Here is a 27,522-nt window from a genome sequence, read left to right as displayed (position 1 = left end):
TTTTTTTTTTTTTTTCTCAAAGTCAAATTAACACAGAACATCTGAGGATGTGCATGCAAAGTATTCTTATGTAGCTGGTGTGTACTATTTATAAAACCTTAGTTTTCAGTGGAGTAGTTGAAACAATATAATTCTTGTATGCAAAGCCAATGTCTCTTACTTTTAAAATAGAAAATAGGTTTTAGAAAATAGGTTTTTTTGAGCTGCATTTTCATGCTCTCAGTAACAACCAGTTGAGCTAACAGTGAATTATATTTGAAGGCTTGGCTCTACCAAATCTCAGCAGGAGACTGCAAGTAGAAATTTTTGTGAGCTTTCTTGGGCTAGGAATTCTAGTTTTAATCACTGTTTATGTCTCAATATATTTGATATAAATACTTAACATAGATTGCAAAGACAAATCTCATGAATCCTTTATTCTTCATATTTGGGCTGCAAAATATTTATGAAAGAAATTTATTCACTTCCAAATATTTCAGAAAGACACTGATAGTGTAGAGACGTGTGTAGTCCCTATAGAGTAACAGGAGGTAATGAGCAATTCTAGTTTGTAAAATATTTATTTTTTCTTAGTGTTTTATCACTACAGTCTCTGAGTAACCCAGGGTAATTAAATTGGTCATAAATAAATAAATATTTCTTTTTGTCCTACTAAATTAAGTGGTAATTTCTTATTGACCATAACTATGTGATAAAACCATGTTCTCAATACTGGAAAGTGAGCCTGTTTAACAGGAGATAGTTTTTTGAACTATGCGATTCTGTAAAATTCTGCTAGATAAAATAAATATGTAAGTGTTACAAGAAGCAAATACATTGTATAGAAGCCCACAATTACAACTGCTACGTTGTATTCTAAGCTCTGGCATATATTTAGACCTGAGTGGATGATTCAAATCAGGCTATCTATCTGACTGATCTCTGATCTACTTTTGTTGAAAAAAAGTACTCAAATGGACATTTATTTCAAGTTTGAAACGGGTACTGAACAGTAGTGATCAGAATATCAGTCCGTATGTAACTGTGATACATGTTTTCTCTTTATTTGGGAAAACCTAATAACAGATAGAATTTACCACTAAAAATATTTGCAGTCATGACTTCATCATAGACTTTTTCCTGCTTTTCCAGTACTTATTGATACCTTCTTTTTTCAGTAAGCAAAAATTCTCAGCCCTTGTCCTCCAGTAACTGTCTTTCATTTTCTGATACATTCAAAGATAACTTTTGGAGGCATGCCTTTTTCTGGGAAGCCAAGTTCTAACAGCAGAAAAAATTTCAAAGGCTGCATGGAGAGCATCAACTACAATGGCAATAATATCACTGACCTTGCTAGAAGGAAGAAATTGGAACCTTCTAATGTGGTAAGAACATAACTTTATCATCATCTAAACTTCTAAACTTCTGCTTCTCTTTCTAAGGAAAGTTTGTGAGTGTGTGTAACAGATGTTCTGAAATCATACAGTATACAAAAAAAGTTTGTCACATGCCTAAAGATTTCATTGTATATACTTTCATGATTTTTTGTTTGTTTGTTTTTGTTTGTTTGTTTGTTTTTAATATCTGGGAACCTGTTTCTGCTGGGATCTAAGTTTCAGCTTTCCAGAATTAGCCTTCAGCATCAGATGAATGTTTTTTAAAAGAAAACCAGTAAATCAATATATACATTTTTGCTTTCCTTTCATATTATAGTAACCCAGAACCAGGATAGACTATATTTATTGTTAAATCAATTGCACTGTGTCAAGGTTCTAAATCCTGATATCTTCCATCCCCACAGAGCAAGTTGCGTGGGTGTGCAAAATCATTTAAAGGGATGGCTCAGAGCCATTTTATGGGAGCTCTGTAAAGCATCAAGATACTAAGCTTTGAAACTGTTATTTAGTTTATTAACATTACAGAGATTATTAAAATTATATTCTATTTTTTTCTCTCCAAAGCATTCACAGTTACTTTCGTGTTTAAGCTTGTGTCTTTCTGTAAAAGTTGATTAGGTAATTACTATAATTTCTATATTTTTAAGGATCTAAGCATTCCTGAAATAGTTAGTGGATTGCATGAGCAATGTGGGTAGGAAATAAATGTATTATTATCCTGAATTTGAGATAGATTTGTTCAAGGCTTTCTTGTGTACAATACTGCAGCCTTCATAAAGCCCTCATTATGTATAGTTCCATTACTGCCTTTTTCTTTATGTATTTACATAATACATAGCAATAAGGAAGAATAAGATATAAGATAAACATATACAGTAGAAATAAAGTGCAATGACTCTTCTTGGATGGACGTGCAATTTAAGAGATTTCTGTAGGACAAATTCCAGCCTTTCAAAAGCATAGCACAGCTAACAGTTCTATGGAGTGCCTATAAAATCCTCTTTCTGGTTTATTTGGATGTGAATTTTCTGTTTGTTTTGTTTGTTAGTTGATTAAATTCTGTTGCTTGTAACATTAATGCAGAATCTACATGTGTAGGTTTGGTAGTGTTAGTGGTTCACCACAAAGCTGTGGCATGCTAGTTTAATCTGATGATTCACTTGATTTCCACTTCTGAGAATATAAAAACAGAAGTGACCTTTGCTCTCAGATGAATTATTTACATTTCTTGTGCTCTTCAAAAACAAAATTAGTTTCACTGATGAAATCAACACACATTTTTTATGTTTCTTACAAAAACTTTTATTCTTCTAGTTTTGAGCCTGATTTAGCATGAAAAATACTAAGTTGAAACTAGCATTTTTGTTAATCATGTTCATGTTATTGGCACTTAAGCAATCCAACCAGGATCAAAGCTCCATTGTAGGAACTGTGCAGATGCATAGCAGTAGACATACCCTGCTCTAAACAAAAAGCAAAAATAAGTAACGTAATGAAATGGAACACAAAGTAATTGGTAAAGTTATAAGAAGCATCATAGTGCGGGGGGGGGAGAGGGGGAGGAAGGAGGGGAACAAAAAAAAACAGGTGGACAAAGAATAAAAAAAGAGGTTTGAGACAAAAAGAAAAGTGTTCTTACTGTCAGATTTCAGAAGTTGTACAATGAAAAGGAGTGAAAAAATTAAATTTATACAATGAGGATGTCCAGAAAATCTAAGAAGTTAATCTTGATTTTACACTGAACAAAAATAGAATTAATAAAAATCCTTAGGTCTCACAAACATAGATGTTATGATCATAAATGCACCATTAAGAGTCTTTCAACATCTTCTTAAGCAATTTATTCATTTTATCTTTAGAGGGTAACAATGTGGAACAAAAAGTTTTGCAGTCCTCTGTGATAGAAAAAGTGGCAGCATTCTCCTTTGAGGAGAATGAGTAAGATGGATGGCCTTAAACAGTTTTTGCTCTTATTAATGGAGCCTGATTTGTTTTCACAGAAATGAGGCAAATAATAAAGATACATAAAAAGGAGAGTAGGAGAGAGGAGGACAACAAGAAAAAAATTGGAGTGTCAAATTTTCTCCCAAATGGACTTGCAAGCAAGAGTTGGCAGTGATTTACTAGAGCATTAGTTTCTATCTTGTTTACAGCTTTATTCAGGTCTAAGACAGAAAAAAAGAACATGCACACGAGTCTTCCAATCCATATTATCTATGTTATTGAAAATAATACGGTTATGTATGGTAGTTTATGTTTGTTTCGTTTACATTTACAAGTACTAAAATCTAACAAGTTTCTCATAACTTGTAACAGAAGAATGCTAAGAAGAACCAAATTTGTTTCTCTCTCTCTTTATATAAATTAGGCTTATGCTTCTACCACTTCAGTGGCTACTCTTCCATGGATTACTGAGTACAATCATGTATAAATATAAGATAAACATTTTCTTTAAAGTATTTATGATATGTTACACTCAAATAAATATTTGAGAAAAATAAAGACATAACCTGGCAGCTATTAACCACAGTTTTATTGTGCTTACTTTATGATCCATCCTGATACAGCAATTGTTGTAGTTTTAGAAAATGCATTACCTCACTTTTACTGGATATATTTTCAGCCAGTATCTCAATTAAATGGGAAAAACCTGGCAGTATTACCACAAAGGATAACATCTGAAAGCGAAATTGATTTATAAAAGGTAAATTTGAAGGTAGTTTGCAAGATAAGGATCGTGATGCAAAGTTCTAACTGCCCAAATAGATATTTTCACAATTTCCCTTCCCATGTCTTACAAGTAATTCTTCTATATGACCAATAATTTCAGTATAAATGCACATATTTCAGTATAAATACATGCTAAATATTTTATTTGCATGTCTCACTGCCCACAGAGCTATTCAGTAAATTATTCTGAATCTATATAAAAGAATCTCTCACTCTTTGAAAAACAGGGATTCTTTTACAAGCTGCAGATTAGTTCTAACTTTTAGCTAGATCTAGTAACCAATCTGTATCCAATGGGCTTTGTTTAAAAGAGGGCTTCTCTGGTGAAGTACAGTCATATTGGGAACTGATAATTCAGTTCAGATTAATCTAAATGATTCAGCAGGGAAAATACAATTTTGGATAGCAGAGAAATTGGAATTATGTGTTACTTCCCCAAGAAAACTTTTATGCGGTTAGAGTGTTCATGGTAAATGAACTCACTGATTAAAAAAAAAATAAAAAAAAATTGAATGCATTTGGCACCTAAGGAAGTGCTTTATGTGCAAGTACTTTATGCGTCAGTATGCCTTGAGAGTGTCAACTGGATGTGAAAGACCTTCTTATGTGTAAATTGTTAGTACCTCTTATAAACAATGCTTTAAGAAAAACTTATAAATGTTTAAAAAAGTGCTTTCTGAGTGCTACTTAAATGACATCTGTGGCTGGTGTCTGTAACTGAATCATAAGGTGCCAGCTCTTACAAAATGCTGTTGCCCTCTGTGTCTATGCAGGACTTTCCCAACACAGAAATAGAATAAATTTTCTTACTCCTAAGGTGAATATTATACTGAGAATGTTAACAAACGATTACAAATGGCATTTCAGTTGATCTCTAGCGTTTTGATTTTTTTTTCTTCTGTATATTAAATCTAGGATTGAATAAAAAAATATGTATGGCACATTTGGAAATGCTCAGATTAACAGTATCCAAATAAATGTGTTAGCTATTTGGACTTACTGCTTAGTAAGCTGAAAAAAAATAAAAAATAAAAAAAACTCTGGACTACTTTTAGAGTGAAAAAAAAAAAAATTCAAGCAGATTGTCAGAGCTAAAGAGAGGTCCTTTGGTTTTACTGAAAAAGTGGTTGTCATTTCTTTAAATCATATTATAGATTAAATGGTCCAGTTGAAAACAAGTACTTCTAAAAAGATTTATTTAGGAGATCCTCACACGGATCTTACAAACTTACTGTGTGGCTTCAAAATGCTTTAACTTCCCTCAAGGTGAATTTTCAGGTGCATTTATGCAACATGAAGTAAAAAAAGAAATGTTACAAGAAGTCAGTAAGGTGGAGTTTAAAATATTTACATGCTAACAATGATATCTGACTATGTGACTCCTACTCGAATTCTAAACAGTATTCAGATGAATGTTATATCTAAACATCTAAGTACCTCTGACAATGTTGTTCAGTCCTTAATAATTTTTAATGTGGAAATATAAAGCAACAGAACTACTGCCCTGATCATTATCATTTCTATACTGTATCAGATAAAATCTTACCTTCTGAAATTAAATTGAAATTACCACAGAATATCGGTTTGCCACAGTACATCAGAAAACCCAACCACAAAACACAGTCCACTTTGCCACATAGCAGAGTGTTCTTCAATAGAAGAAGTCTTTGTATTCTATGCATTGATTAATTAAAAAGTCAGTTCTGGAGAGAGATTGCCTTAGGTAAATGCATTATGTTATAAAGTAATAAAGTAAGAGCTACACACTGATTAGTATTTCAAAGGAAAAAAAAATAATGTCTATAATATGGCTTGGTGTTGTCCTCTCTCATGAGAAAAGACATTAGAACCTGAGTGAATATTTCGTGTCTATAGCTCTGGTCTTATTACAGATATAATTTAAAGCTTTTAAATTCGAGATAGTTTACTAGATTTTTGTCAGTTTCCCTAGGAATGAAATTTTACAGTGTGCAAACTCCAAATTCTTTTACAAAGGAAATGACTGAATGATCACAATTATTAGATTTTGTTCATGGTCAGCTACTCCAAATCATTCAGCTTCATGAATTACTGCATTTGCTTTCTTAATATTATCCTGCAGAAAACGTAACAGAGAAGGTAGTTACTATATGTCTTTCTTTTACAACCTCACACATTGTATATGTACATAGACTTGTTTATTTAAAGATATTTTGGAAACTTGACTTAATTTTCATGAAAAGATGAGCTATTACCCTCTTACGGGTATCTTTACTGACAATGAATAGGTTCAAGTTTCTCTCTGATTCATTTCTTCCTCTTTGTAATGGGATTATTAATGTTTTCATGCAAGGTTTATTTTAGATGACAATTTAAAGGGCACGGTGTGCATCTTACTACACATATGTACGGTGCAAAATATAATTAAGCCATTCTTTGGCACAAGCCTCTAGAAAAAACAGAAATATCAACAAATACATCAAAATAATAAGTAATGATATTAATAATACTTTTTTACATGGAGCTTACACTGACTACAGCAAACTTTGAATCAAATGAAACCTAGAATACTTTTCTAGAGCTGTCTATGAATCTAGTGGAATCTTATGATTTTACTTATGTTTTTGTTTTTGTTTGTTTTTGTGTGTGTGTGTTTTACTCAGGGAAATTTAAGTTTTTCTTGTGTGGAGCCACATACAGTGCCTGTCTTTTTCAATGCCACCAGTTACCTTGAAGTTCCTGGACGTCCAAGCCAGGATGTGTTTTCACTCAGTTTCCTTTTCCGAACCTGGAACCCCAATGGACTTCTTGTCTTCAGCAACTTTGCAGATGGCCTGGGGAATGTTGAAATTGACATTAATGAAGGCAAGGTCAGCGTTCATATAAATGTTACCCAAGTAAAGAAGAATCAAATAGATATCTCATCAGGTAAGTGCTTTCAATTGATAACAATAATGTTGGTATTGTTTAAAAGCATAGTAGCATTCAAAACTGAAAAAACTCATTTTCAAATTTAAGAATAAAATTTGCAGCTGCATATTTATTCTTACTGAATCAAATCCTTTACTGTGTGTTTCATTGAGCAAGAGTTAGAAGAATAATAAAAATTATTAAAATAAAAAAAGGAAGAAACCACAATTATTTTTATTCTGAGCAAAACAAGAAGACTTTTCACTCCTTGCCTGCAAGGCCTCTTATTTTCTTTCTTCCATAACTCTTTCAGTCTTCTGTGCAAAAACATTTGGTTTCAACAGGAAAGAGTAATGTATACTCTTGCTGAGAATAGTAATAAAGAAAATCTACAAGCTGTTATAAACACAAGGCTAGTGTGGAAAAACTATGGCATTTTTCAAGCATACTGCATAACCATACTGGAGAAGTAAAAGCTTTCATTACTTATCTAAGGAGTGTTTGGGAGATGCTGTGTGAAAGAATTACTGAGCATTAGGTCTGCTTCTGGAAGGTAGGATGCATGTTCATTTCAGTTCATACACTCTTGACCCTAGGATTCATCAAGCAATTTTATGAATAAAGGGGGAATTGGCTGATATAGCTGCTGAATCACTCACTATTGTATTTGAAAAGTTATGACAGCCATGTTAAGTTTCCAGTAGCTGGAAAACATCACAGTGGAAAGGAAGATCTAGGTAACTGCACACCAATCAGTCTCACAGCTGTACCCAGGAAGATCATGGAACAAATCCTCCTTAGTTCTGTTAAGGCATATGGAAGATAAGGAACTGATTAGAGATGGCCAAAATGACTTAAGTCATGTTGCCTGACCAATTTGATGGCCTTCCATAACACTGATGGAATCAGTGAACAAGGGAAAAGTAACTGGTTTAATCTATATGGACTTCTGTAAGGCCTTTGACACAACCCCATATGAAAAGCATTGTCTCTAAATTGGAGAGTTGAGGATTTGAAGGGTGGACCATACAGTAGAAAGGAATTGGCTGGGTGGCCTCATCCTGAGAGTTGTGGTTAATGGCTCAGTATCCAAGTGGAAACCGATGAGTGCATGCACCTCAAGGGTCTAAATAGGGACTAGAGTTCTTCAATAGCCAGTGAGACTGAGTACACCCTCAGCAAGATTGGTTCCTAAACTGACACAAGGAAGGAAAGGATGGCACCCAAAGAAACCCAGATAGGCTTGAGGAGTGAGCACACGTGAGCAACAAAACGAAGTAAAAAGCCCTGTACTTGGATTGATACAATCTCAAATATCTGCTCAGACTTGGTGATCAATGGACTTAGAGCAGCTTTGCAGAAGAAGACCATGTGGGTTCTGGTAGATAAAATATTGGACATGACCCGAGCACGTGTTCTTGCAGATCAGAAAGGTAATTTCATCCCAGCCTGAATCTGGCTATCAGGGTGAGGGACATATCTGCCCCTCTCTGCCTCATAAGGCCCCATCTAGAGTACTGCATCCAGGTCTGGGGCCCACAGCACAATCACAGAATCATAGAATCACAAGGTTGGAAATGACCTATAAGATCATCTAGTCCAACAGTCTTCTCACTACCACTGCTACCACAAGCGCTAAACCAGATCTCGCAGCTCCTCATCCAGACGCCTCTTGAACACATCCAGGGACGGCGACTCCACCACCTCCCTGTGCAGCCATTCCAGTGTCTGACCACTCTCTGAGATAAAAAGTTTTTCCTCGTGTCTAACCTAAACTTCCTCTGATACAACTTGCGGCCGTTTCCCTGGGTCCTGTTCATTGCCTGGGAGAAGAGGCCAAACCCCTCTTCTCCCCAACCTCCCTTCAGCAAGTTGCAGAGTGCAATGAGGTCTCCCCTGAGCCTCCTCTTCTGCAGACTAAACAATCCCAGCTCCCTCAGATGTTCCTCATAAGACTTGTGCTCCAGACCCCTCACTAGTTTCGTTGCCCTTCTCTGGACATGCTCCAGAGCCTCAATGTCTTTCCTGTAGTGAGGGGCCCAAAACTGAACACAATACTCGAGGTACAGCCTCACCAGTGCTGAGCACAGGGGGATGATGACCTCCCTGCTCCTGCTGGCCACACTATTTCTAATGCAAGCCAGGATGCCTTTGGCCCTCTTGGCCACCTGGGCACACTGTCAGCTCATGTTCAGCTGAGCATCAACCAGCTCCGCCAGGTCTCTTTCTTCTTCACAATCATCTAGCCACTCATCTCCAAGCTTATAACGCTGCTTGGGGTTATTGTAGCCAAAGTGCAGGACCCAACACTTGGCCTTGTTGAACCTCATCCCGTTCATCTCAGCCCAGTGATCCAGCTTATCTAGATCCCTCTGTAGGGCCTCCCTACCCTCAGGCAGATCCACACCACCTCCCAACTTGGTGTCATCTGCAAACTTACTGAGGGCGCACTCAATCCCCTCATCTAGGTCGTCAATAAAGATATTAAACAAGATGGGTCCCAGTACCAAACCCTGGGGGACACCACTCATAACGGGTCGCCAGCTGGACTTAACTCCATTAACCACTACCCATTGGGCACAGCCCTCTAGCCAGATCCTTATCCAAAGAAGTGTATACCTGTCCAGACCACGGGCAGCCAGTTTCCCCAGAAGAAGCCTGTGAGAGACCGTGTCAAAGGCTTTACTGAAGTCTAGGTAGACTACATCAACAGTCCTTCCCTCATCCACCAGACTGGCCACCCAGTCATAGAAGGAGATGAGGTTGGTCAGGCACGACCTGCCCTTCATGAACCTGTGCTGGCTGGGTCTGATCCCTTGGACACCACGCACGTGCCGTGCGATTTCACCCAAGAAGATTTGCTCCATTACTTTCCCCAGTATCGAGATCAGGCTAACAGGCCTATAATTCGCCAGATCCTCCTTGCAGCCCTTCTCAAAGATGGAAGTCACATCAGCAAGCCTCCAATCCTCCGGGACCTCTCCAGTTAACCAGGAGCGCTGATAGATGGCTGAGAGGGGCTTGGCAATCACCCCCACCAGCTCCCTCAGCACCCAAGGTTGTATCCAACTGGTCCCATGGACTTGTGACAGTCCAGATGGAGGAGAAGCTCTCTGACTGTCTGCACTTGAATCACCGGGGCTATATTCTGAGTAGGGTTCCAGACTTCCAGATCAGGGCATAAAATGCCCAGCGGATGACTGGACTGGCTATTAAAGGCAGTTGTAAAGAAGGCATTGAGAAGCTCAGCCTTCTCCTTGTCCTCAGTGGCCACATTCCCTGCTGCATCAATTATAGGATGAGAAATATCCTTGGTTCTTCTTTTGCCGTTGATATATTTATAAAAGAATTTTTTATTGTCTTTTACTGCAGTGGCCACTCTGAGTTCAAGTTGGGCTTTTGCCTTCCTAACTTCCTCCCTGCATACCTTAGCTACGCCCTTGTAATCCCCCCAAGTAGTCTGCCCCTTCTTCCAGAGGACATAGATTCTCTTTTTCTCCCTGAGTCTCAACAGTAGTTCCCAGCTCATCCACAGCAGCCGTCTTCCCCTACGGCTCGCCTTACGGCACTCAGGGACAGCCTGTTCTTGTGCCTTTAAGATTTCTGTCTTGAGGAGCATCCAGGCTACCTGGACCCCTTTACCCCTGAGAAGCAACTCCCAAGGGACCCATGCTACAAGCGCCCTGAACAGATCGAAGTTCAAGAAAGTAGTTTCACTGGATGGACAAGAAGGCATGGAGCTGTTAGAGCAGGTCCAGAGGAGGACCATTAGGCTGGTCAGAGATCTGGAGCATCTCTTCTACAAAGAAAAGTTGATAGAACTGGGCTTGTTTGATTTGGAGAAGAGAAGGCTCTGGAGAGACATTGAGGACTTCTGATATTTAAAGCGAATTTACAACAAGGATCAAAAGAGATTTTTACAAGGTCATGGACAAGGAGTAACATTTTTACATGCAAAGGGGATAAAATTAAATTTGATATAAGAAATAAATTATTTGTAAGGAATCTGGTGAGGTACTTTCAAATACTTTCAGGCATTCCTGGATCAGCTGTGATGATTTACTATTCTCTACATTGCGTAAATTAACACGTGTTGTTAGCAAATTCATGACCTAAGTATGAGGTAAGAAAATAAAGGTTGCTTGCAAATAGATCTTGACACATACATGAGTGCATGCGCGCACACATACATTACTTAAGTAGAGAGTATAGAATCTCAGTTATCTAGCAAAAAAAGGGCAACCTTTTTTTTTTTGCCTAAAGTTATGTGTTACTATTTGCTTAATTTTAATTCCACGGTGAAGATATTCCAATTTTCAATCAATAACATTGACTGGAATTAATTACAGTTGGTTTTTTTTGTTTGTTTTTTCTTATATCCATTGTTCAATTTGGCATGTGAAAATATGCTTTAAACAAGTAATATCAACAGGAACTTAATTTGTTTAATTAGTGCACTTTAAATGAGAGAGTAATGTTTCATGTGGGAAGTAGACATTTTTGCCATTTTTTTCTTTTTAATCCATTAATGAAATAGAGCTGAGCGTGAAATGAAATGAATTGTTTTAAAGACAACTATTATTTATATTTTATTCACTTCTGTTTTGTAAAATGATTTTTTTTAAATGAAAAATATATCAAATATTCTTCATCATTTAATTTTTTTTTTTTTTAAAGCAGAATACCCAATACTTTAGATTGCAGATTAGCGTTTCATTGCCTTATTTTTAAGAACACTCAAGAAAGATTTACATACTGTTTTACTTATGCTGTGGTCACTTGAACAAGAATTTTTTTAAGGTTCTAATACAGAGTAATTAGGAAAAGCAGGTATTTATCAGCTTCATGATTTCTTATTCAATTCTGTCTACTCCAAAATTCAGTTTACAGAGAGAAATGTCAACTCATGATATTTCTTCATAAGCTTCCTTGTACCTCTTCAGTCCAAGAAAGATTTCAGTGTTGACCAGCCAAATATTATGTGGGAGAAGAAATTCATCAATTTGTTACTAATAATGCCCATATCTTGATATGAAGCTGTTCTCAGATTTCATTGACTTTACATACTGGAAAGAAAACACACATAACAACTACTGCAAGACTAGCTGTAGTTACTTTAGACCATTCCCCACAGCAACAAAAATTTCTCAACATCTGTGAGGTAGAGGTAGCCTATCTATATTCTGAATTTGTTCTGAAGTAAGCTGAATTGCACGTTCTTCAGAATAAAGCTTTTCAGTCTATATAGCCAATTCCCATGAAGCCATTTGTTTTTATACCCATTATGCTTTTGTCTCCATGTAACCCAATATCACAATTGAGATAACTTGAAAAATTACCATTTTCACTGTTTTCATGTCTTATTCCATTTTCATCATATGGACCCTTATTTTTGCTTAGTCATTCTGTGTAAGTCTTGATCTCTTAATACTTTCTTGCTTCTTTGAGCCAGTGAATGACAAAATTAGTTATATGCGTGAATGTAAAATATGACATCTGCCAGAGAAGACTGTGGGATGAATGCCATCATTTTTAGGCTAATATTACAACAACATTCTTCTTCCCTTCTCATGAAAGGAACCACTAGACTTCAGTATACAAAACTGCAGGTTTTATGTGGAGTTCAAAGTGGTCCGACTCCGGTAAGAAGAGTTTTGACTGTAGCAGTCCTAGACATACAAGATGCACCCACTTTCTACTTAAAGCTGACAAAGGAGAATTTGCTGTAAAGTCTAGTGTGCAGCCTTCCACATAACTGCACGTGAAAAATAAAACTAATTTCACTCTTGCCTAATGAGAGGTATGTAGGATTAAGTTAACTAAAATCACAACCTAGTTGCAGTTGTGTCTTGCATATCATAGCCTTGCTGTACTTATGCCTACTACCTGTAATGACATATATTTGCTGGGGAAAAGCTTAAGCCTCTTAGTTCTTATTCACCATAATTTACCAACTTCCGTACATTAGCAGCTTTTAATGCTAATTAAATGCTAAAAAACTCTAAAACTTCAGCATTTGATTCCAAGACATGATCTAAATCTAGCCTTAGAAGTAATTAGGTGAATTGATTGGTAGGAATTACACGAAAGAACCATAAGCTAATGTGCAGGCAGCAAAGTTTATTACTGCACATTTCTGCACTAATGATACTACTGTGGAATGAGAGGTGTTTTTTTTCTTTTCTTTTTTTCTATTATTCATTCTCTTGAGATTCCTCCAAAATATTCAGTGAACTCTATTTTAACATGAATGGAGCTCAGATAAACAGAACAAGATAAACAAGATCTTGTCTTCCAATATATTAAATTCACTTGAATTCCTATCTTTCTAAGCTGGTAGGTGGGCCAACAAACTTCCTTACAGAACTATTTATAATAGTAGTTTGTGATGCCTAGGAGGGATTCTTATTGACTCAGCTTACCAGAATGTTTATACCTAATTCAGCACCTGTTATTTAAGGACAGTGTGCAGCAATGGAAGATGCAATAGTGCTTCTATCAGGATAGGAGCACACTTGTAAAGGTATTAGTTATGATTTTACTTAGAAAAAATTATACAGGAAAAAGCAGCTTACTTTTTCCAAGGGCTGGTAGAGTCTCAAGAAGGGTGAAATCTCCAAATAGAGATTTGACTCCCTCAGCTGCTAACCCTTAAATTAGGATGGTTGCTCAAATTCATTGCTGGCACCTGTGTTCCCTGGGTTAACCACAATTCCTCACCTGGTGTTCAACCACTAGTTCAGGCCCAGACCTAGCAATTCCCATATACTCCACCCCTTCATAGAATGACCCAATGATCAGGGTAAGCCCTTACTCTTTTGGCAATCCATAATATAATTAATAACATACGTCTCAATACACATACAATACCCCTAGCAAAGTTAGATGTCAAAGCACAAAAATTTGAGACTTGTTCTGTGAAGTGTGTACCTTGCTCACTCTCAGTGACCTAAGGAATCCCGTATGATGCCATCAGCCTAGTTAATGCTTTGACAGTATAGGCTTGATTTTGCCTTTGGTACAGGATAGGCTTGCATTAGTCCACTCACAATATCAAAACACATTAGGGCATATCTGGCCCTATCAAGGAAATCAAGAAAAGGGACCTACATAATCAACCTGCCACCGCTATAATGGGTTGTGTCCTCTAGTGAGATGGGCTGTCATTTCCAGAAGGGGCCTTAGTCTCATTTTCAAGCAAGTGTCACGTTCTTGACATGCTAGAACAATGTCTGGAAACTTTATGGGAGATCCCCATGCATTAACCTCTGCCCATGGTCTTTTGTCCTGCATGTCATGGTTTTCCATGTAGCTAGTAGGTAAAGTCTTTCACTGGTGCATTTTGCAGCTATTTTATTTGAACCGGTTTGTCGGCTTCATTATTGCCTAGTGATTGCAATGGTTGATGACTGGAGATGTAATATGCTTGTACTGTACTATGTCTAAACACATTCCATATATCAGCCCACATATCTCTGCCCCAGATATGTCAGGCATGCATTGTCCAGTCCTGGGTGGCCCAATGTACTATCCAAAGCATGAGCACTAGGTAGAATGCCCAACTATCTGTGCAGATATTCAGTGCACTGTCATATGGTTCTTGAGTTACAACCATGCACACAGCTTGTAGCTCAGCCCACTAACTACTTCATCCATCCTTCTCTTCAAATCATATAGTTTTCGTCAAGGGATGGCATGCAACAGCTAGACATTTACTTGGGTTCCCTTCACTGGATACATCAGGCATTTCTGGAATAAGATATTTCCCTTCTGGTACAGAATTCCTCTCCAGACAAGTTACTATTGTTTTCTCAGGTGTCTTGCTGTGATATGTTACCAGGACAAATACCCTTTGCAGTTCTTCTTTCAATGGGGACAGTGAGAGGCAGCTTCTTTGATTAAGATAGGCGACCCAGCATGGCACTGTTTGTGATTGGGTCATCCCCACCTTAGGAATGTGGGTTAGATCTTTTATCTACCCCTTGATCAGTAATGTAGTTTTATCAACAACCTCTGCAGTTTATGTAAGTTGTTCTACCACCTGCAGTGCAGAGTAGGTAGCCAATAGCTTCTTCTGGATCATACTATACCTTTCTTCTGCTCCATGCCGAACCTGTGACCAGAACCTGATTGGAATTCAAACGGAACTCTGGCACTGCCATAAAATCCCCAGCCAAACTCTTCCTGAGTTACATGTACATCTAGTTCAGCTGGAAAGGTTGGCTCAAATATGCTCAGAGCCTGGGCCTGTTTAACAGTTATTGTTTCCTGTTGAAAAGTCTCTTGTTCCATTCTACCCCAATTCCATGTTTGGTCTTTTTCTGTAAGTCAATATAAAGGTTTTACCAAATGCTCTAAGTGGAGTGTAAAGCCAAGATACACACACACACACACACACAAGAACCCCTGCAGTGTTCTCCATTTGTCTAGAGAGTCAATTCCCAAAGAATGTCTATCCCCAACATATATTCCAGAATCTTCATAAATTGCCTCTTTCATGCCCAGTTCCCTGATATAATTTTTAAAAATATTCTATGGATCATAGACCTATATTTATGGCTATGTCACTCTTGTTTGACCACATTATGCAGCACACAGCCATCAACCATTGGATTAATGAATGATTTTCCTCTCTGTATTCAACTGTAGCGTACAACCTCTGCCTAAGGTCTGGGTGGCTGGTGCCAGATGTAAGTTTCAAAGTTCTGGTCTGCAACACCCTATGTTTCATAACATAAGCAGCCGTGCCAGGACACCTTCCCTCAGCCTTCGCTTAAATCACTGCACAAGGTTCATGAGCTCAGTTGTTGTGTATGTGCCCAGGCAAAGTTTTATCAAATAGGGTAGTCTTTTCCTATCTGAGCCATCCCAGAAGATTCCCTAGAAATGCCATTTCATTTTTACTATTCTCTTTTTCAGGAGACTTGGAAGGAAATATCTTTAGAAAGTTGCTCCAGCCTGGCTAACCAATAACATGCAACAATGGAAAGAACAATACTGCCTTCTGTTGGGATAGGAGCACACCTATAAAGTTATTACAATTTTATTTAGAAAGCAATACAGGGGGAAAAAATAAAAACAAAACAAAACAAAATAAACCTTACTCTTCCCAAAGTCCAGCAGAGTCTCAAGAAAAGCACAGTTTACAAATAGAGTCACTATCCCCTTGGCTGCTAACCCTTACATGAGGGTGAGGAGGTACATTTCTTGCATCTGTGTTTCCTGGGTTATCACTTGGTGTTCAGTCACTGGCTTAGGGAGTGACCTAGCAGTTCCCACACAGACAGGAATGTAGCCATAGTTTTACATATTTTGGTGAAAATTTACAAAAATAAAAATGAAATAATGCATAGAAGATACATCTAAATAAGATACTTCACTTCTAGTACATGGACTTGCGTTTATTATCTATAGTGTCAGTAGGATGATTAATTTACAAGATAAAGCTTTAAGTTTTGAGGCAAGAAAATCAAATAATCAACAGACAGAATCAATTAATTGGCAGTTAAAAAAAATAGTGAGAGCTATTCTTTTACTAAATATATTTTTCACTAAATTTATTTTTCACTAAATATATTTATGGTTTATCTTTTATGCCAATTCTACTTCTTCTATTTTCTGTGGTGCATGAAGGGATATTGTACTCTAACATGGTCCAGTGGAAAGTATGAATGCAAAAAAAAATGTAGTTTACATGTAAATACAGTAACTTTGAGAGATTAACATAGCACGCGGTGAAAAAAATGTTTGCATAAATTGTTTACAATCCATGGGAATTCACTTTCCAAGTCTCTGTCTAATCTCCATGCTTCTGATTAAGGCATTTAAATTGATCTATATAATGATAAAATTGTTATATTCATATTTATTTTCTCTTATTGTGTTGAAAAGAATCTAGATGATTACAAATATTATAGAGCAGTATGTAAGATTTTTGCATTTCCAGGAAAAGGCAACAGACTTCGTTTTTACTTGGCAAACCAAAATCTCAAAATTTATTTGAGATGGCTGTAGCTTGTTTGACAGCAGCCAAATGGGTAGTCTTACACCTGTCTGGATATCAACTTGGTAAATAGCACAGATTTTCTGACTGTACAAGGCAGGGAGGGGTGGCTGATACAGTGCTGCCATTTCTTTCCAGCCTGGAGAGGCTTGAGAGCTGGGTGGAGAGGGACTTCTTGAGGTTCAACAAGGTCAAGGGTAGAGTCCTACACCTTAGCAGGAATAATGTTTTTCTTGAAGAACACAGGATGATATTCAAAATAGCGCTCCTGAGGGATAATCTAATGGCTTCCTGACATTCTTTGACAGCAAACCTTAAATTCCCATTTTAATACAGAAAAGTATTTCTACACCTCTGGAGAACAAACAAAGTTTTCAGGCTAGTGATTCTAAAATAATCTTTCAGTTTATCAAGTGTTTATCTTCTTACTGTTGGCTTTTTGCAGACAGTTCTGACCTTTCAAATTGAAATATTATTTCTTTAAATATAACAAGCTCTGTGAAAATCCCCTGGATTTTACCTCACAATAGAAATCATAAGTCACTGAAAGAGAATACATATCCTTTTGCTCATCACAACTTAGCAGAGAACTTTCCATTAGCCAAAACTTTCTGTCTTTAAATTAAATTAATCTTCTTGGAAATATTCCTCTTCCTACTCTCCTGTTCTGTATGTCAGCTGCTGCTCAAAGCTATCTAGTGTTCCTCCTGTTAACTGTACAGTTATTAAAACTTGGTATATGAGTACCTTTTCGTCATATTTATCCACAATAAATGAATGAGACTTCTCCCCATGGAATCCTTCTGTGAAGCTTTCCATCCCTCTGTCTTCCTGCTAAATCTCAAATAATCTGAACTGCAGTTCATTTAGATATTAGACATCAGGTTCAGATAACATCCTTGAGGTAATAAAATGTTATTGTCTGACAGATCTAAAGTGATATTTTTCCTGTAGAAAATTCCATGGGGCACTTACACTGAAACTGACAAGTGTTTTTCCTTTTCTTGCTGAATAAGGGTTTAAATAGGAGATGTGTATAGATAGAGCAAAATTTGGAAGGTAACATTTCCCATCAAGTCTTTTCAATATTACAGATACTAAACTGTACAATCAACATAAGTGAAAGCAGATATCCATGAGATGCTTGTCAGCATGATCAAGATGAGACACAAATTCTGTCTTCAAAAGGCAACATGGTGACTTAGAATATTTTGAACATTAAAATATATTTTCTTCTCATACGGTCAATTTTGTCTCTGTTTCTCCTTATGTATTTACTTTTGGCTAATGACTTAAAGCAGTGAAGGCGGCTACATGAATAGGTATTTAGATTTTTGAGTACTAGAGAACTTAGAAATAGATATGCTTGTATTCTGTTTCATGTGTTTTACTTGTAGTCTGTTTTTGCTTCTCAGAACAGTAGACTTTTAAGCCAGTCAAAGCAAGAAAAAGACTTTTAAGTCTTGCATATGCTGTTTAAGGTGACTGAATTTTTTCTATTACATTCCTTTTAGTTTAGGGAATGTCCACAGGTTTGAAAAAGTAGCTGCAACTACATAGTATTCATTGTTTCAGAAAGGAGATTTAACAGATGCAAAATCTTTGGCAAGAAAACAGCTGTTTTTAAGGATCAAAAAGAAAGAAAGAAAAAGTGCTGGGGACCTAGACTCCATTTAGGACATAATAGTTGTCTCTACACATGAAAATATTTTAAATTACTAGCTGAGAGATCAGGGGTCTTAACCATGATACGTACATTATTGTTGATTACATATGATGTGTCATATCATTAAAACAAAATAAAAACATTAATGGCACTGAAATTTCAAATTGGGTGCACATACCACTGTGCTTAAAACTGACAAGCTATTATCTACATTGATTAAAACTCCTAGTGCTAGTGTTTTACCTTCTCCAAAAGCAAGGAAAAAACAATTTGAATGTAGGCATTATCAGTATTTGTACTTGTAATAAAACCAGGAATATTCATAGAATCATAGAATCATATAATTTTTTTGAGTTGGAAGGGACTCTTACAGACCATTTAGTCCAGTTCCCCAGTAATGAGCAGGGACACCCACAGAGGTCAGAGACCTCAGAGACCTGTCCAGCCTGATCATGAACATCTCTCCACTGGCATAGTGTTTTCTTGCCCCAGGTCTATGCAAGACTACAAAGTGAGTCACCAGCTCTGGATTCCTACTTAGGAGGGATCTGCCATCAGGATAGACAGCCAAGTCCCCATGTAGCCCTCTCCTCTAGGCATCACCCCTGGGAAACATGCAGCCAAATATTCTTCAGAAAAGCATCTCAGAGAGGTTTCTGTGAGCGGATGGGGGACATTTGATGAAGCAAACGGATGATGGGTGAGCAATAATTCTCACTCAACAACCAGCCTGTGGGCTCTGTTCTTTTTCATTTCTATTCTTTCTGATGGAAATGTCCTTGAAACTTAGTTGAGTTTGCATGGAATTTTACACTTTTTGAATTTCTAATCTTATTCATCATTAATCCTTAAATATGTGTTCCACATTACCACTAACCAATAACAGAAAAATAATTTAAAATAATCATGTATCAAACTTTTTTTAAATTCTATTTGGAAGGTAGGAGACCCAATTACAGGCATGGAACTTTAATTTATGTGCTGAAAACCGAAACTCTATCTGCTTTTTCATTGCTCTTCAGCAACCTGAGCAAATAGATTACCTCCTGTTTCTGACAGTCCCTCTTGGTTTGACAGTTATTTTAGAGAGAGTCACTTTTGTATATAATGAAAGGAAAAGTTGCCAAGCATACGTACATATTTTATGCTTCTTAAAACTTAAAAGCGAGAGGAAAGATTCCATTTTTAGTCATGCCATTTTAAATTCAGAGTATTTGTACTGACCTCCAGGTTTACATCAATGACACAGAATGGGATCTAGCCCAAGGGCTGAATTATATTTCTTACACAGGAAAGGCAGCACTTATAATTGAGTGTATCAGTTACTGGTTTGAACTTTTTTTGTGTTACTACATTCATGTGAAAATATTATGTGCATTTTCGCATATTGGCATCTTCTTTGTATGCCAAAAGAATTTACAGCAATTTCTATCGAAGTGTTTCCTTGAAATTGCAACATCTATAATCTTCATTGTCTAAATGTGGAGCTTTTTTCATGTTAGTTCACATGAGCTACAAAAATATATAAAAAAGTAAAATATAAGAATTAATACAAAATTCTAGTTTTAAGTTGATAGCTCTGTGTTTACTATGTTTACATCTTCAAAAGATGGTGAGTCCCTTTAGGTGTTTTTGCAAATTGCTTCTTTTCATTTTTAAATGCTGCTGAAGTAGCAGCACACAATCACTGAAGTGAGACAGAGCAACCAAAGTTCTTTTGATCCTGTAAGCTGTCTTTGGACAGCACTGTCTTTGGAAAGCTTACTCATTAAATTTATGTATTTGAGTTCAGAAAAAAAAAAAATAAATAAACAACAACAGGAAAGAAACACCTTTAATTGCATTATGACTGGAATGGCATAAAACACTATGAAACAACAAATATGCACTATTTCTCTTTCTTAGTGTGGAGATAGAAAAGTACTGAACTTTTCCTGTACCTGGTGCAGTTCAAAAGGAACTACTAAATCCATCAATGGCCTAACTAGTCACAGCTCCCTTGCTCCTCCTATCTTCCTAGCTCCCTCTTGGGATACAGACATTTCTTTCTTCTCTCTCTTCAAAAACAACAGAGCATATTCTGAAGGCAATAATAAGGAACTGTGCATGTAACATAAGACAATACATCTAATCAAATTTGCAAGTAATGTTGCAAGGCTGCTCAGTTTCCAAAATTCTGAAAGCTAGAAAATTATGTTTTATTGAAAGACTTATTGAAGAAGCTTGAAAATAGTGTGTTAGTTTATTACTTCCTGACTTTATCCTTTGCTTTATAGAGACTTTTATTCTGCTCCGGTTTGTTAACTGAGTCATAGTCATCTATTAAACAATTACTTCAACTTCCTTGAATGTTTTCTCACTTGTATGGTATTAAATTCTGGTTGGAAAATTTTCAAAGAAAATAAGCTTTGTTTATGTACAGTTATTTGCCATGTACAAACAGCTGAAAAAAATAGCTATTTTAACATTTTAAAATATGCTTTATTTTTATTGATATGGTCTGAGGGTCAATAAAATATGCTTTACAATAAGTCATCAGAATAATTTCAACACCAACATTGAATATAAAATTACAAGAGGACAAAGGAGTAACAGAGATTAGCAAAAGACTAGTAATTTTTTGTCAGTTTTATTATTATTGTTATTATCTTCTACATGGTAAATTAAACGTATAACTCTGTAATTTGTTTCTTAAAGTAGATCCAGCTTTCAAAATGAAGACTATACACAAGGCAGATTATTTTTAAATTCCACTATATCAAGTAATTATAAAATTTCTAAACCCATGTTTCTGCAAAAATGAAGCCTAGATTAAAAAGCAAGCAAAGTAGGTTGTTTGTGGCTCACAGAGTAGTGTATACAGATACATCCTCATCTAGGAAATTGATTTTTATAAAAAGAATTTTTGTGTTTCACTGACTATAGACATATCAAAAAGCAACTTCAGAGTTATAAGTGTACACATCATCCACCGCTTAGAACAAATTATTTCTTTTAGTTAGCTACCGTCACTCAGGACTCTGACATTTTACTAAGGAGTTAAGTGTTGTGTCTTCAGTTAAGGAATTTATGTACCTGCCTGGCAACCATACCCACTCCAACTGACTAATTGCTGCTCAGCCCTTCAAATGAATTTGCAATTGGTTGGATAACAGACACTCCCCAACTCTCCCTGGATGTGCTTACTGCCCTCTCATTGACAAGACATCATTCATGGGATGAAGAAGGGAGTGGGGACCTTGCAGCTCCCTGTGCCCAAGAAGAACACATTTTCTTTAGCAAACACAAGGACAAGAGGAAGCCATGCCCAGGAAAGATTCTCTCGTCATCCCCACCATTTCTTCTCCTTCAAAACTGTAGTAACTCTCAGTTCAAAGGCCTCCATTCCCAAAAATGCAATGTTTTGGTAACCCTGAAACACTCTTAGAATCACCATGGACACCTGACGTCACCAGCCACCTCATAGCCTTCTGCCCTGATCTCTATAGATACAGAAACCCTGAAACCAGAACTCCAGCTGCTGAGAAACAGATGCCAGTGATGCATGAGACAGACAAGTAGTGATTCTCCTCAGTGGGCAGGACAGATTCCTATCCGTCCTCCTCTGGACCCTCTCCAACAGCTCTCTGTCTTTCTTGTACTGGGGGCTCCAGATCCAGACACAGTACTGCAGATTGGGAACTCACAAGAGCAGAGTAGAGAGAGACAATTACCTTCCTGTCCCTGCTGGCCACTCCTCTTCTGACAGACCACCCCCATTCTGATGGAAAATACAACAATACAATAATGTGTATTTTTCAAAATTTTATCCCACATTCATGCAGTAGATTTTATATTCTTGAGTGTGCCTGTGGGATTTTGTGCAAAAACTCCGTGTCCATTGAATTCCAAACTTGCAGTTTTGGATAGAAAAGTTATTTTCATTCTCTCCCTTTTATAACACATATAGTAGGCTGAAAATGCATTCTCTTTACATCTGATACTAATTTCCAGGTGTTATCTCTAAATACAGTACTTTATTAAAAATAACAAAGGAATAATACTGTAAAACAAACAAAAAAACAGAAGAAAACAGAAAAACTTTGCTAGTAATTTTCCATATATTTCTTTAATAAGAAAATAATAAGCATCCAAACATTGCATTTTAGGCCATGTGCGTATCAAGATAACTCATTTTCTCTCTCTCTTTTCCTGAAATCTTCTAAATATTGTAGCAACCTGTTCCCAAAAGAGGGATTTATATGTTATACAGATGCAGTGATACGTGAAACAGCCTCTAATTCAGCATCTGAAGATCAAAATTATTTTATCACTTAATGAGGCAGCGGCAGTGGATATATAACATCCAAAATCACCAGGAGTCTGAATATAAGCATGAAGAAATAACTGGACATTTTTGACTGCACTTTAAAAATTTGGTTTTTGATTATCCTGACTGATAAATGAACCACTGAAAATCAGTGTACATGATGTCTGTCTCAGACTAAATCTTAGTGAGAATCTTCAGAACACTTCAATATTCTTCAAATAAGAGTTTTTAGTTAGTATGTTAATATTTGGTTAGTATGCAAGGTTGTCATGATTTTACGAGTTTTGGTTATCGGTATTCTACATCATAACATCATGTAGTGAACTGGGAGTTAAAGAGTGAATGCTCCAGTTCCATGGATAGGTCCGGGTACCTGCTTCTCAGAAGAGAAGAATTACATACTACGTATCCCAGAGGACTTTGCGTTATTCTTATTTCAGTATTCTGTTCAGAGGGAAAAGATAAAAACCGACCACAAATCACTGGCCCTCTCCTTTTTTGATCGTCTGGCTCTTCTCTGTTGTGGATGCCATCTCATCTCAGAGGCTTAGAGTAAGGCCTTTCGCTTTCAGACACTCTCTCATTTTATTTGATCTATTATCTTCAATTCCAATTATATTGTATTACATTGTATTATAGTGTGTTATCTTGCATGCCAATATCTTATTTAGTAAATTAGTTTGTTTCTCCTCAGATCGTTGCCGCTGTTTTGTTTTTAGGCCCATGTCTCTACCCTTTTCTCCTTAAAAAAATAATAATAATTTGAATGTGAGATCTTATGCTAGCAAAAAGTGAATTTTTGTTTAATTGCCTAACATGACTTCTTTTTTTATTTAGTTCAATTTCCTTGTAACAACTACCCTGAAATTATGAAGAATGACAGGAAAAAACCTTTAGTGGTCAAAGCCAGAGATATTAAAACAAACTGTAAACTGGACTAGGCAAGCTCCCCGGTGAGGCTTGAATGGGATAAATAAAGACGAGGGCTCTGGGGCTTCTTACTATGCTTAATTACTTCTTCAGAGATACATTTGAAAATTCCTAAAAACAACCAGATTGCCCTTTGTTACTATCATTCTGTTATTCCACATTCCTGTGAAATACAAAGAAAGTTTTAAATTAACTTAGGCAAATACAGATTTTGATTTTAAGACTCCTGTCATCTGCAGTGGCAATATATTTAGACATTTCAGCATATCTACTATGTTTGTCAGGTGACTCACATAGTAAGTTAGAATGCAGTTTGTCCTCGTAATTCATAAATTAAATGATTATTATACAGCCATTCAAATGATTTTATTGCGACGTACCAAATATTAAAGAAGCAGAAATAACATAATTCACCTAAGTTACTAGCAATAAATAAATTGAGTATTGTTGCAAATACAGTAACTAAGGTTCCAGAAATGAAATTGTGTATTAAAATTCTTATTTTCCTTTGATGTCTCTGGAAAATTCTGCTGAATGGGATTTGATAAGCATGTGTGAAAATTATGATCTCTAGTGTTCTATACTGGACAAGGCCACTATTTTGGGGGCATGTATGTAAAAAAGAAAAAAATAATATGTTGGTTGTATACATGTCTGTATGAAATAAAAAGTTCCTCAAACTGTGATTCAGGCATTGCTTCTGTCAGTTTCCTAAAATTCAAACATCTGAAGGCTTCAACTAGCAAATACATAAATGTAATGTGGAAGAAAACTGAAAGGAGAGAAGATTTTTTTCCTCACATTGCTAATATTCAATAGTCTTAGTTGCTTAATTTATTTTTTAATACATAATAGGTTTCTATATATAGCTGTATTTCTAAAATTACCACTTCAGGTAAGATCCAATCTCCCACAGGGATGTGTTGCACAAATAAGGATCTCTAATTTGTTTCTGAGAGATTAACTCTTTGTGTATATTAGGTTGTATAGTTGTGCCCAGTCATCTGGAATGTATGTAAATTGAACGAATACAGTAAATTAACAGTTGTACTAGCTAAGAGCAGAATTTCAAACTCAGGGGTAAAGAAAAGCCCATGGAGATCACAAAGCACATGTGCATGTCTTTTGCACTTAATCCAATTTACAGGTTCCAATACCTGAAACTAAAATTTTATTGTCAGCCTATTGGAATGGAATATATGCTATAATATTCTAAGGTAACCATACTGGTGAAGCATTTATCTGACATGACCAGTAGGACTGCCAGAAAGGAAAAAAGCCAAATAGACATACTGAGATCTCTGTGTTAATAGCAGTAACTGAAGGTAAAAAAAATCCTACTCCAGCACTGTAGAACAGGTTAGTGGTTGCACTGGATTGTAATGTAGATTACATGATGAATGAAGATGTTCTCTGCAGGCTTCCTCAAAATAAATTGTAGCTTTTGGGAATGGGATTTGCCAAGGATCAGAGCCAATGACACGAGCAAAAGATTGGCAATGTCTAGGGAGATTCTCATCTTTGGGTTTATTTCTGTACATCTCCATAGAGATACAGACAGATACAGATACAGTAGGAAATGTTTTGTCTACTATTGGCAATGCTGAAAATCATAGAATGACTTGGATTGAAAGGGACCTCAAGGATCATCAAACTCCAACTCCCATGCCACAGGCAGGCCCTCCAGCCTTCAAATATAATACTGCATCAGGCTGCCCAGGGCCCCATCCTATCTGGCCATGAACACCTCCAGGGACGGGACATCCACAATATCTCTGGGCAGCCTGTTCCATCGTCTCACCATTCTCTAGGTAAAACTTCCCCTCTCCAACAGCTCCCTGTCTTTCTTATACTGGGGGCTTCAGACCTAGACACAGTACTCCAGATGGGGCTTCACATGAGCAGAGTAGACAGGGACAATCACCTCCCTGTCCCTACTGGCCACCCCTTTTTCTGATGAAGCCCAGGATACCATTTGCTTTCCAAGCTGCAAGAGTGCACTGCTGGCTCATGTTAAGTTTTTCATCCATCAGGATCCCTGGGTCCTTCTCTGCAGGGCTGCTCTCAAAGACTGCCTGGGATTCCTCCAGCCCAAGTGCAAAACCTTGCATTTTGCTTTGTTAGGCCTCATTTGATTTACCCAGGCCCACCTTTTGAATCTGTCGAGGTCCCTCTGAATGGCATCCCTTCCTTCCACTTTGTCAACAGAACGACTCAGCTTGGTGTGATCTGTAAACTTGCTGAGGGTGCGCTCAATTCCATCGTTGATAAAGGTGTTAAACAGCACCAGTCCCAAGATTGATTGATAGTTGTAGAAGTAGCTAATATGCACTTACTAAGGCAGGGGCAGGGAGAAGGGTATCTTTTTCTCCAAAGGAGATGAATTGTGTTGTCATCAATGGGGATTATGTACTAGCATGTCCAAGAGCACAGATTCTTTTCTGAGAAAATAGACTTATGTGGTTGATGATTTCCCATGTCTGTAAGAAAGTAGCATCAGAGATCACTGCCAAATCTAATTAGCATGGCTAGTCCTCAGAAGCATTTTTACTTTCGTTCAGTGACAGGGATAAAGGCTGATTTTGTTCATTGTTTTATTTTGAAATCAAGTGAGTTTCAGCACTGAGTGGAAACACTGTTTTTTCAGTTTTTAAGCAATTAGTTTATGAAATGCTAGGGTCAGGTCACAATCTTGTACATCCCAAAACATACTGTTCTGTTTGATTCCATACAAGAAATACCTTCTGTAGAAGATAATGGGATACTAATCTATAGAGCTGACTGCCAGTCATTCAGTTTGATTGCTGTACTGCAATTGAATCTATGTAATCCAATTTTACAATTGCATTGTGATGCTGAAGTCTGTCTTCTAGATTTCAGTATTCTTCTGCTAGAAAAATCATTACAATTTAAAATGTTAGTGAAAGCATGTATGACATATGCTCAGTCATATATACTCCTTTTAAGGGAAGTTTGCAGATAATTTTCTGTACTTAATAATGATTTTCAAAAGCAGAAGAATAGACAACTGTCATTTTGCCGTGTTGAAATTTCTAATGGAAAACGTGCTTCTCTGAATTAAAAGTGAATCATAAAAAGTTTTAAAGAAAAACAAACACTTTTTGCACATGATAGAACTTGCCTCTTAATATTGCCTGCACCGCCCAGACACTGATACATCTCTGTCAAAGTTTGAACTCTCCTACGGTTGTCTGGAGAGCCAGACCTCATAGAACATCTATGCCCAAGATGTATTCCTCGACTGAGGCAATAGATACCTTATACTCCCGGGGTGGGAGACGCCCAACCCCCAACTTTAACCATGTTTGGGTGACAGGAATAGTTTGTCCCCCAAAACCACCAATCATCACTCTGTTTCCATGAAATTTGTTTGGATCTCTGTAAATGATTGATGTTTCTGCTCCAGTGTCCACTGATGCCATAACTCTCTGAATATTTTTTCGGGACCAATAAATCATTAATTCTACATAGGGCCTCCGGTCCTATCTGGAGGCCCTAGGGGGACTAACATCCCTCATAATGCCATGAATTGTGCTAGGGCCAATTCTTTTGCTTCTGGTGGCTCAGGCATCGTGGCCCGAGGCACCTGTGGCAGCTT

At 36.9% G+C, this 27,522-nt stretch overlaps 1 protein-coding gene across 2 annotated transcripts in view; it reads left to right on the top strand.

Moving 5' to 3' along the window:
- The window catches only part of CNTNAP2 (contactin associated protein 2), a 793,259-nt gene that overhangs the window by 430,714 nt on the left and 335,023 nt on the right, over positions 1–27,522 (top strand). For both annotated transcript variants that reach the window (XM_010708239.2, XM_031552712.1), the window contains 2 exons: positions 1,221–1,364; positions 6,749–7,013. In XM_010708239.2, the coding sequence (XP_010706541.1) occupies positions 1,221–1,364; positions 6,749–7,013 (409 nt within the window). The remainder of the gene's footprint in view (positions 1–1,220; positions 1,365–6,748; positions 7,014–27,522) is intronic.

This window comes from Meleagris gallopavo, chromosome 3, assembly GCF_000146605.3.
Source record: "Meleagris gallopavo isolate NT-WF06-2002-E0010 breed Aviagen turkey brand Nicholas breeding stock chromosome 3, Turkey_5.1, whole genome shotgun sequence".
NCBI lineage: Eukaryota > Metazoa > Chordata > Aves > Galliformes > Phasianidae > Meleagris > Meleagris gallopavo.
The sequence above is the reverse complement of the archived record's forward strand: the minus strand, read 5'-3'. Positions and strand labels throughout refer to the sequence as shown.